Genomic DNA, 12291 nt, shown 5'->3' with positions numbered 1-12291 from the left:
TGATACTGCTTGATTGTGCTGTCTGCCCTCTTGTGGAGGAAGCTATCTAGGAGCCTCCTGTGTGCTTCCTAATGGGAGGGACTGATACGATTACCATTTTCTTAATTGTTTTGGGTATGTTTTTGTAGGTCTTTTCCTTCTCTTGTGTTTCCTGCTTAGAAAAGTTCCTTTAGCAATTGTAAGGCTGATTTGGTGGTGCTGAATTCTGTTTACTTTTGCTTGTCTGTAAAGCTTTTGATTTCTCTGTGTAATCTGAATGAGATTCTTGCTAGGTAGAGTATTCTTGGCTCTAGGTTTCTCTCTTTCAGGACTTTCAGTATATCCTGCCATTCCCTTCTGGCCTGCAGAGTTTCTGCAGAAAGATCAGCTGTTATCCTTATGGGTTTTCCCTTATACATTATTTGTTGCTTTTCACTTGCTGCTTTTAATATTTTTCCTTTGTGTTTAATTTTCATTAGTTTGATTAGTATGTGCCTCGGTGTATTTCTGCTTGGGTTTATTCTGTATGGGACTCTCTGTGATTCTTGGACTTGGTTATTTATTTCCTTTCCCATGTTGGGGAAGTTTTCCACTATAACCTTTTCAAATATTTTCTCAGACCCTTTCTTTTTTTCTTCTTCTTCTGGGATGCCTATGATTGGAATGTTGGTGCACTTAATGTTGTCACCAAGGTCTCTGAGACTGTCTTCCATTCTTTTATTCTTTTTTCTTTTTCGTGCTCTGTGGCAGTTATTTCCCCCATTCTATCTTCCAACTCACTTATTTGTTCTTCTGCCTCAGTTATTCTGCTGTTCATAGCATCTAGAGTATTTTTAATTTCAGTTATTTTGTTGTCCATTACTGTTTGTTTGCTCTTTGGTTCTTCTGAGTCCTTATTAACTGTTTCTTGTATTTTCTGTATTTTGTTGTCGAGATTTTGTATCATCTTCACTGTCATTACTCTGAATTCTTTTCCAGGCAGTTTTCGTACTTGCTCTTCATTTATTTGGTCTCGTGGGTTTTTTCCCTGCTCCTTTGCCTGCATGGTGTTTTTTTGTTTTCTCATAGCAGTCCCAACTTCAGAGGTTGTTTGCCCGGCAATAAAGAGGCTTAAAGAAGACTCTCCAAGACTAATGGCAGAGTGTTGAGTCAAACAAATACTAAGTCAAGGAAACACATACATGTATAAGACACACAAATACTGAATCCAATAGAACATAAGGCACTAGAAAGACCTGACAGAAGAACCCCAGTATACTATCAGACAAAGAGAAAACCAACAGAAATTCAATACCAAAACAAAACAAAACAAAAACAAAAACTAACGAACAAACAAAAAACCACCATGCACACAGAAACACAAATCCAGGGAGATTTTGAAAGCTAGCATCAAATATAATAAAGAGCAAGAGTACCACCAGACAGACTGAAGATTCTCAGAATGAAATCAGACAATTATACTTAGAACTAAGATAAAGACAAAACCTATTAATAAATACCAAAGCAGTGTGTCATCTGGAGAATAAAGCAAGGAAACAGAGCAGACCGATAATATTGCTTATAAGTATATTAAGATAAAATAAACTGAAAAGGATAGAAGACAGGGCAACAGAAGCATGTAGTGTGACTGGAAATATGAAAAGAAAAAGAAAGAAATAGAAATGTATAAAAGAGATGAGAAGAAGGTAGGAGAGATACAGTCAGCACTACAAAAAACTTAGCTAGAAATAGAAATATATAAGAAGGCTAAAAATAAAAATAGAATAAAAAATAGAATTAAAAAAATATGTTATAAAACATGTAGATCCCTTAGGACTAAGATCGTAATTAATAAAAAAAAAAAAAAGAAAAGAAAAAAAACCTGAAACTGACCCCAGAATGGACCAGATCAATAGAATTAATAATAATATTTCTGTTTCCTTGGAGTCTCTGCTGTAAGTGTCCTTCTACCTGCCTTGGGCTTTTTGTATTATTCTGCGACCAGCAGAGCTTCCTTTATTGTTCGTCTGTAAGCGCTGGTGTGTAGGGAGAGAGCGGGTACAGTAGTGGCTCCTTCCCCTGGGAGTGAGTGAGCAGTGGTGCCCTGCCTGGGTCATGGCAGCTTGGGCGGCTCAGGCCGAGAGAGCAACTCATGGAGATTTTAAAAGGAACGAGTTTTTTTTTTTGCTTTTGTTTTTTTTTTGTTTTTTTACTACATGCTTGGCTTCATTTGTGTATCACAGCAGTATTGTATGGTTGGTGGGATCCCCGTGTTAGAGGTATGGAAACTAAGGCCAAGAGAGATGGTCCCACAGACAATAAATGGTAAATTTAGGATTTAGAAATTCCATGTGACCTACTAAGAACTTCTTGGCTTCTCGTGACAGTTTCAAGCTCTTGATTATCATATTCTTTTCTGCAGACTTGCATTGGGGCCTTTTTTTTTCTTTTTTTAAGTGTGGTAATGAACCAAATGGGCTGTTATTATATGCTTATGATCAAGTCATGTTTTAGGTCTCTCTGATTGCTCTTCAGAGTAAAGATTTAGTGTGGCCAGAGTGTGTCTTAAGAGAATCTAGTCCATAGGAAACAACTCTGAGTTTATAATTTTTCCCTATCAAGAAAGTAGATATATGGGAAACATTAAAGTCTAGTCTAAAAGAGCATTTATAATTTTACATTTTTAATGGTTATATGTTTTTAAGTTGGATATTTTCTTGTTTTATTTTAGGTTATCTTTATTACTTTTTATTTAAAATAACCCCCGAACTTTCAGATTTCACTTGTGTTTCTCCTGCTTTCTTATTATTTTGTAGAAATCTTCTTCCTATTACCCATGTGTGTATAGAAGAAGGAGAAAAGCCCATGGTGATATTGCCTTACATGAATTGGGGGAATCTTAAATTGTTTTTACGGCAGTGCAAATTAGTAGAGGCCAATAATCCACAGGTGAGAAATATTTGCCCACATTCCAGTTATTTTTGAGTAGCCATTTGGTCCATGTTGTACCAAGAAGAAAAAAAGAAAAAGCTGGTGATAGCTGGAGGTGTAGATTGTGGGAGATGATTTGGTAACCAGGGTTTCCAACAAGTGGGGAAGAATTTCATTCCTCAGCCTTCAGTACTAGTACACTAGCTCTAGAGGAGCACATCAGAGAGAGCTGTAAACTTGCATTAGTTTGAAAATGGTCCCTGGGGGATAAGCTCCTAATAAAAGCTTAATATTGTAAAAGAAAAGAACACATTATTGAATAATAAACATTTGAGATGTTACCTTTAGAATTTAGCATTCATTGAACAGATGTTTATTGAGCCGCTACTGTATATGCTGGATGTTGGAGAGAGTTACCTAACAGATGAGAGTGAAATAAATGGTAAATTACATTACAGAATGATAAGGACTGTAGTAGATACAAGTATAGGAAGCTATGGGAACATATTCTTGGTCGAGAAGTAGCTTTTTAAAACTTAACGTGTAGATGTACAGAAGTATTTTGGAATGGAATAAGATTGTGGAATAAAATAAATACTATCAAAGCTTTTGTGCTAACTGCAAACATTAACATTTTCTGTTACCACAGGCAATTTCTCAACAAGACCTGGTCCACATGGCTATCCAGATTGCCTGTGGAATGAGCTATCTGGCCAGAAGGGAAGTCATCCACAAAGACCTGGCTGCTAGGAACTGTGTGTAGGTGCCATTAGCTTGTCACTGTCGTTTGATGTTTAGTGCTCCCTGAATTTGGGGTTCTCTCCAGGAGTCACAGTGGAAATTGTGTTGTATTTAAGAGTGACTGTGGTCCATTTTTTTCAGTATTCTGATTGTATTTGATGTTCATGTCTTTGCTTCTCAGCATTGATGACACACTTCAAGTTAAGATCACAGACAATGCCCTCTCCAGAGACTTGTTCCCCATGGACTATCATTGTCTGGGGGACAACGAAAACAGACCGGTTCGGTGGATGGCTCTTGAAAGTCTGGTTAATAATGAGTTCTCCAGTGCTAGTGATGTGGTAAGTGCTGGGACCGCCAGATATCAACAGAATGGAGAATAGGCTCCAAACATGAAAATGTTTTTCAATTTTTTTAATCTAATAACTGTTCCCCCCAATTTTTTAAATCTAATAACTGTTCCCCCCAATTTTTTTATTTAGAAAGCAAGTTTAGTTAGCTCCCTGTCAGCTGGTTTGTGGAGATAAGCTGTGACCCAAACCATGGACCATCACTGTGTGTAATTTCATTTCATCCTGACAATAAGCTGTGAGGGGGTTATTAACGCTGTGAGATAAGTAGACACTATCCCAGGTTTTAAAGGTGATGATATTGAAATTAGGTTATTTAAGTCTCAGAATGACTGAGTGGCTGTCAGATGGTAAAGATTTATTGTTTTTTTCGAACAACCTCTTCCAAGTTTTATGGCCTGTGTAATTTATAATTCTCCAGATGTCACTCTCTTCCCTTTTGTCAGTTTCTGGGTGGTTCTGCCCATTCAAGCAGATCATATAGTGGAATCCTTTAAACTTAGTGGTGTATAGGTTCAGAGCCCATGATTACTTGTGTGTATTTTGCAGGCATTTTAATTGTTTTTAATTTGTCACTTTTTAGTTTGATTTGGAAAATTAATTCATTTCCCTGTCTCTTGCTTACTGAACTTTATTATTAGAGCTGAATATTTAGAGATTAGGTAAAACTCAGTATCTGTTAGTGTTACATGTAAAATTTTTTAGTAATTTGCTTCAAAGTTTCAGCTGTAAAAATTGGGCTTACCATATCATTGTATCTTGTGTCTCAACAATATACTTTTTTAAAATTTAATTTAATTTTATTATTATTATTACTTTTTGGCTGTGTTGGGTCTTCGTTGCTGCGCACAGGTTTTCTCTAGTTGCAGTGAACCGGGGCAACTCTTCCTTGCAGTGCTTGGGCTTTTCATTGTGGCGGCTTCTTTTGTTGCTGCGCACGGGCTCTAGGTATGCGGGCTTCAGTAGTTGTGGCATGTGGGCTCAGGTAGTTGTGGCTCACAGGTCCTAGAGTGCAGGCTTAGTAGTGATAGCACACAGGCTTAGTAGCTCCGCGGCATGTGGGATCTTCCTGGACCGGGGATCGAACCCATGTACCCTGCATTGGCAGGCAGATTCTCAACCACTGCGCCACCAGGGAAGCCCTCAACAATATACTTTATTTATAATATATGGTTACCCTTTTACTACATTTGTGTGGTTTAAGGACTACTCTTCTAATACACACTTTTCCTCAGTGTATTAGTGTCCTGTGGCTGCTGTAACAAACTGCTGCAACCTTGAAGGTAAAACATCAGAGATTTATTCTCTAACAGTTGAATTCTGGAAGCCATAGGTTTGAAATCAAGATGTAGGCAGGGCCATGCTCCCTCCAGAGACCCTAAGGGAGAAACCTTCCTTGCCTCTTCCAGCTTCTGGTGGCTGTTGGCATTCCTTGGCTTGTGGTTTCACCTCTCTGCTCCATGTTCATATCACCTTATCCTCCATATGTATGTCTCTCAAAACTTCCTCTACCTCTTTCTTACAGTGATACATATGATTGCCTTTATGACTCACCTCATAATCCAGGATAATTTTCTACTCTCAAGGTCCGTAACTTAATCACGTCTTTTGTCATATAAGGTGATATTTATAGGTTTCGGGGATTAGAATATAGACATATCTTTGAGGCCACCATTCAATCCACTGGACTCAGTAATTGAAATTATCTAAGATTTCCTTACTGAAAAACTGATATTCCAATTTAAAATACTTGAAATGAGAATGATTTGTTAAGGGAGGAACCCTCTCGTTATTACAATCTTTTAATTTTTTCTTCTTTTTCAGAAGCTAGGTTAGCTATTTGATATATTGTGTCTTTCTTCATACCAAGTGTCTTGATAAAATGTGTTCACTTGATGTGACTGAACAGTTTACATATATGGTTTTAAACTTTTTTCCTGTAAATGGTCTTTCATTATGCATATCTTCACAATACTTTCCTTTAACTTAATTTAAAACCAGCTACTCTCTGGAAAAAAAAAACTCATCTGACAGTTGTCAGATGGTCAGAGTGAATATGAGTGATGATGAGAAGGATGTTTGCTGCTTCATGGAGTAGCTGCAAAGGTTAATGGAAACTTGCTTCCTGTTGCCAGTCTTTCCTAGCCAGAGGCATGGGCCCTGTTGGAGAATGGGTGGAGGTGGGAGGAGTAAATCCTCATTCTTAGATATGGAGCCCTGAGGGTTCAGCTTGCATAGTAGTGGGGAACCAAGCCTAGTCCATTCTTCCAGAGCTTTGATAATAAAATAAAAGTTTTCTAATATTAATGTCAAGAAGTTAAAATTCCAAGTAAAACAATACAAATACACAAAGCAACTTATACAGTTCACATAGTTATCTAAAGAGAACCTGGACTTCTTTTGGGGGAAGGAAGGGTTGCTTTTTTTGTTTTTGATGTTTATGTTTTTCAAATGATATTTTAAAAAAAGAAGGAAAGCAGAGTTTGATTTAGGCCAGCACATAGCTGCTGTATTGAATGACAGTAAGGGGCAGTTATCCTCAGGTGCTTGTTTTTCAGGTTGCCAATCTTTATTCAGAAGTTCTGAATTGTAGGTGGAATTCTTTTTTTTTTTTTTTTTTTTTAATTTATTTATTTTGGGGGGGGGGGTACACAAAGTTCAATCATCTGTTTTTATACACATATCCCCGTATGTAGGTGGAATTCTTTACCAAGTTTCTACATTAAGCAAAGCTGTTTTCATGGGGAAAAAAATTGAGTTTAACTTTGGTTTTAGAACATAGTTCTAAAACATAGTATCGATTGAATTAGAGCTGTATGGTTTTCAAATCCACCCCTTTAGTAGAAAAATCTACATCTATAAGCATTTTTGAATGCAGAAAGGTAAAAGAAACTTTGCTCACATCTTCTTTGAAAATATCATTTGATAGTTGATTTAAAAATATTAATTTACTCATCTCTTTGGCATGTTAACATTCTCTTCAGTGGTTGATTTTAAGATTTTATGATTTTATTACTCATTGAAATATAGCATAATTGCCTTAACAGAAATGAGGTAGCAGTTGTAGTGAACCCAAAACTAGTCTATAAGGCAAGAAAGAGAAGATACTTCTTAGATGACAATCTGTAATACAAGGATGCCATTTAACTTCAAGAGATAGGGGGATTGTTTGAGTATTCTCTTAGAAAAAGGAACGTTGATAGCTAATATTTCAGAGGGGTATGCAAGATGGCCAGTAGTACTGTTTGCCTGCACAGTGGAAGCCCCCAAAATATGCATGCTTAATTTAATATATTTTCTTATTTCTGTGTAAGTATTCCATTAATTATATTTATATATATATAAAATTATATTTAAGCAGTAATAGGAAATTTTTTTAGAAATTATTTTTATAACACTTATTATCGCATATTTCACAGGAACTCCAGAGTGAAAATTAGATGATACACTTCAGCGAATGAAACTATAGTTAATAATACGTTTCTAAGCAATGTGATCTGCATCTCTTCAGCTGGGTCCACTGCGCTGTATTAGCTGGTAAAGTCCATGCAGAGCTTCCATGGCTTGGTTAAGCAAATATTTCAAAATCATACTTAGAATTAGTTAGTCTTACAGTTATGATATTTTACAAATTTTGCAACAGTTCACTTATTTTATGTAACAGCTTGCCTTCTGTCAGGATGCAGTCATACCAAATACCTTGTCACTACTTGATCACTTGACGGCTTTATTTTTAAAAATCGCCGTAGTCTTAATGGTAAGAAACTTAACAGGTTTACTTTAAAATCATCACTACTTTTAGCATGTCTTGGCATAAACTTACTTGAAGTGTCTGTGTGACCCAGGTTCTTCTGAGTTGTGCTTAGAATGTGATGGTGAGAATACCTACATTGATTTACATTTAACATGGTCAACTCCTAAAATGTTCAGATGTTTCTTCTTTAGATTCTTATAAATTCATTTCCTTTAAAATGTATTTTTCCCTTAAATATCTTTTGCCTTGGTTAATTGAGATTGAAGGCAATGGGAATACTGTTCTCTTTCCTGTGACTGTGATGAGACTATTGAGTGTAAAAATCCTGCCTTTCAGTTTTGTGAAATTGAATATTTTTTGAATTCTTATATTAAAGTACACATGTTAAATTGCTTTTTAACGTTTGTATTGAAAATGTGTATACATAATTATTATGCTCTGTTCCCACTTTTCCTTTATGGATGGAGTTGGGATTTTAAAAAGCTACATTTAATAATCTACTTCTGGGCTGTAAACCTTCATTCAGAGTCAAATGCAAAATAAGTGATGTAACCCCGTTCCCCCCAGAATATCTGCACGTGTAAAATACATATTTTAGCTATTAACGTGGCATCTAACAAATTATATTACTGCCTTGGAGAGGACATTTTTGCTGCCCTTTAAAAGACTTTAACATTTTTGCATTCCTTCATAGTTAAAAATCTCCTTGACTTATTTGGAAATACATTAATGTTTTCCATCTTAAAAATAATACATTGCATTTCTGGGTTGTGTTTTAACAGTTTTTACTGGAAGGATTCAATATTTTACTATGTCAAGAGTATTATAATGTTAATATCAGCCTTTAACTGTTGAACTTAGGAAATATGCACAACTAGTTTTGACTAGTTATAAATCTCTAATATTATTCTAAGATATGACATTATCGTAGCCATTATTTAGAATTTCTGGATATTGTTTTTATTCTGTTTTCATCAGATGTGGTACTGCCATAGATTTGTGTGTGTGTGTGTGTGTGTGTGTGTGTGTGTGTGTGTGGCTTTCTTTTCCTTTATGTGAAAATAGATTTCTTGATTTATCTCTTCTTTGAATTATTTAGCTAATTATAGTAACTAACATAATTCTGCTAAGAGGCTACCTTCTATTAAGAGACTGAATGCAATCAGGAATGCACAATTAAGTTTTTTCATGGTGGTTTTCTTGTCTGTGGTATTCATTGTGTTTAAAAAGCATTTTCTTAGGAAAAACAAGTCAAGGAAATGATTTCCATGTTAGACTTATCAGTGTGGTTTATGGCAGTGAGGAGATTGTTTAAGTTTTTAGGGTGCAGGGCATATGAAAATGTGTTCCTTGACATTATTTCTTTTGTGAACATTAGAGAGTATCTCTAGAAGGAGGAGAGAAGTCTGTAAAGTTATCTGGATACTCTATTTGCCGCGGAGTGCTTCTTATTGCTCCTGTTTGCCCAGTGCCATGGAAAGTCACAACCCTGAACAGTCTTGTGTAGGAGAAACTCACATTCATAATATGCCCATGAAGAGTGGTCTTCTGAACTACTGTGGTTTTCAGAGAGTGATTATTTTTAAAAGAACAGAGAACTTTCTATTTTATTCCATCTCTTTATTATTAATTTTAGAATAATACTTAGAATCCCATTATTCATTTTGTTTCCATTATGGTTGCACATTTTACACATCAACAATCTTAGGCTTATTATTTAAATATTAAATTCATTGATTAAAAGACACTAGAAAAAATCTGGAGAGGTGAAAAGATCATTCAGACATTACTTTCGGAAATAAAGACTTAAAGTTTAATATTATTAACATTAAGAAAATGTTTAGTTTTATGAAAATAGTTCTAATATTTCCTGGGAATGAGGAATAAATGGATTTACTTTAGGAACAGTTAATATATTTTCAGAGTGACCAGTTCCTGTTTTGTGATCAAGTAGTTGCACTTGATATATTTTCTGTATTTGGCTCTCCTTGAGAATAGATACTTTCCTTAACAGATCTTGTTCCCTCCCCTCCCTCCCCTCCCCTTCTTTATCCTTATCATTCTGTTTAATATTCCCTTCATATAGCCCCGATGTTCTTATGGAGCAATGTCTAAACATCTGATACAGTGGAGGAAAGTACCATATGTAGTGGATATGTGTGATGGCTTGGTAGGCATAAAATATTAGATTCTAGGACAGATTTGGTCTCTTTTCAGTCATGTGTGACACTCTGTTCCTAAAGATCATTGATTTTTTAAGTTGAGTTAGCAACATGTACTAAATTTTATACCTGATGCAGTCAGTGCATTTTATATATAGTCATTGTATACCTGGGTACATTTGTTTAGCTGAAATAGAAAAGTATTTGCCACAGTGATAGATATAAAGGATTATTAAGATTTTTAACTGATAGGTTACACTGAAGAATTATTAAAAAAGAACCCTATAAAGGTCACTTGTATAAATTTATAAATTAGAACCCGGCGCCTGGTTCTTGCCTCCACTCAGTGTGCTAGGGACCTGGCCCGCCACTGTGCTTCCAGTAAAGCTTTATTAAAGTAACATAATTCTATAGATATATATATTTCAGCTGTGGTTATTGGAAAGGCCTGGAAAATATGTCTTAAAAATTTAAATTTGTAGAATAGTATAGCTTCTAAAATTGGATGTTCAGAAAGGGGTATATACTTATAAAACCTGTACTTCAAGTACAGCATAGCGTCAGTTTTGGAAACTTGTGAAAATTGTTCAGTTAATGTTAATGAAAATTGAGTGAACTCAAGCTTCTGCTGCTAGGAATGTTACTCCATGATATTTTGATCTTCAGAGTGAACTCAATTAAAAGAATTGGTAAAGAGAGATCCAGACTCCTTCCCCTTGGTTTTCAGAACTTCTGTTCTTTGTCTTATCTTCTTGTTTTGGTTTTATATTTTCTACTGTACATTTCCTTACATTCTGCATTTCAGCCAGTCTGGAATTCCTGCTGAGTCCAAACTCACCAGGTACTTTTATGGCATTTAATTTGATCATCTTTGGATCCCAGAGAAATTTGTATCAACTTAATAGCACTTAGCAAGAATTTTTATCTACCTAATTGCACCTGTCGCCTTATATTTTTATGCAGAAGTCATTTTTCCCAGAATGGGCTGTAGGGAACTCTGCCTTAATTATTTTCCTTTAGTAGGTGTTCCATATTTACAGAATTGAGGTTGGTGTGTATGTGTGTGTGTGCGCAGCAGTGTTCATCTTATCCTTAGAGAGCTGTGTATTTAACTTTGCAAAAGAATCTTGGAGGGTCTCACACTGTCCTCTCCTCTATTTCCATGTTGAATCCTAATTTTTCTCCTACTCTCATTCCTACAGACTTCAGAGATCCCATCTGTTCGCTTGACTACAGTTGTTATTTATGAGTAAATAATTTATTAATTGACCCTTGTGGCCTAAGGTCTCCCTCTTAAGTGTTAGATATATTGCATAGGTATCTACTCTGTTTTTGTACCCAGTGCCCATGTTTCTGAAAACATCAATGCAGTCTTTGCACTGTGAAGATGCAGCACAATTGAGGACAACAGGTAGACAGTCTGGTTAAGGGGAAAAACATGATTGATTTGCTGTGGGGCATGTTGAGTTCAAGATACTGGTGGGTGGAATGTAGGTCTAGAATTTTGTAAAGACATACAAGCAAGATATTAGAAATTGTACATCAGCTTCATAAAAGCGGTGATTAAATAAACAAGAGAGTTTGTTGATCTTAGAGGTAGCGAATATAAAGAGAGAAGAAAGCCAAGAGAAGAATATAGGGAATATTTACTTTTAGTTAGTGAGAAAGGAAAGATGAACAATGAAATGAAACAGAAAGGTAAGAAGAGAATCCAGAGAATGCTGTGTCTTAGAAATCAAGGAAGAAAATAGTTCCAAGGAGATTCTAGTCGCTAAACATATCTGGAGTGGTCAGAAATGATAAGGAAATCATTGAGGGCTTTTGAACAAGCAGGTTTAATAAATCATTAAAGATGATTGCAATTGTCACGGACTCTGTGGAAGGTGAGAAAGTGGAGACAGTAAGTAGCTTACAATTTGAAGAAGTTTGCTATGAAGAGGAGTAAAAGGATTGTAGCTTGATGGGATGGCAGGATCAAGAGAGGTTTTATTGTGTTAATGTTGTGTTTTATTTTATTGAATTTGGTTTAGTTTTTAGGCAGGGAAGTAATGAGGGGAAAGAGATTAGACGTGATTATTGGAGGGGAGGTCCAAGAGAAGCCCAGGAAAAGGTATGGTTTTGCATAGAAGGAGGTATACCTCTTGCCTGAGATGGGAGTAAAGCAAGAGATAGGAGAGAGAAGATACAGAAAATTTTTGAAGAAGGATCTCTTATTGAGCTGTGGGACAACTTCAGGTTGCTGAATATATTTGTAATTGGGGTCCCCCAAAGCATGCAGTGGAGATGCGGAGCAGTGGGGGACTACAAGTATATGAAGAAATAACACCTGAAATGCTTCCAAATTTGATTAAAACTGTAAATCCATAGATCTAAGAGCGCAACAAACTGCAAACAC

General features: G+C 35.8%; 1 protein-coding gene across 4 annotated transcripts in view; it reads left to right on the top strand.

The window, feature by feature from the left end:
- Positions 1–12291, top strand: part of RYK (receptor like tyrosine kinase) — a 108263-nt gene that overhangs the window by 82181 nt on the left and 13791 nt on the right. For 2 of the 4 annotated variants that reach the window (XM_057737716.1, XM_057737715.1), the window contains exons 11-13: positions 2775–2907; positions 3539–3648; positions 3812–3971. In XM_057737716.1, coding sequence (XP_057593699.1) covers positions 2775–2907; positions 3539–3648; positions 3812–3971 — 403 coding nt within the window. Of the gene's footprint in view, positions 1–2774; positions 2908–3538; positions 3649–3811; positions 3972–5505; positions 5567–7399; positions 8287–12291 lie in introns of those variants that run through there. The other 2 variants (XR_009054201.1, XM_057737717.1) reach the window with 2 other exon arrangements.

Source organism: Hippopotamus amphibius, chromosome 6 (assembly GCF_030028045.1).
Source record: "Hippopotamus amphibius kiboko isolate mHipAmp2 chromosome 6, mHipAmp2.hap2, whole genome shotgun sequence".
Classification (NCBI taxonomy): Eukaryota; Metazoa; Chordata; class Mammalia; order Artiodactyla; family Hippopotamidae; genus Hippopotamus; species Hippopotamus amphibius.
This window is presented reverse-complemented; position numbering and strand designations above follow the sequence as displayed.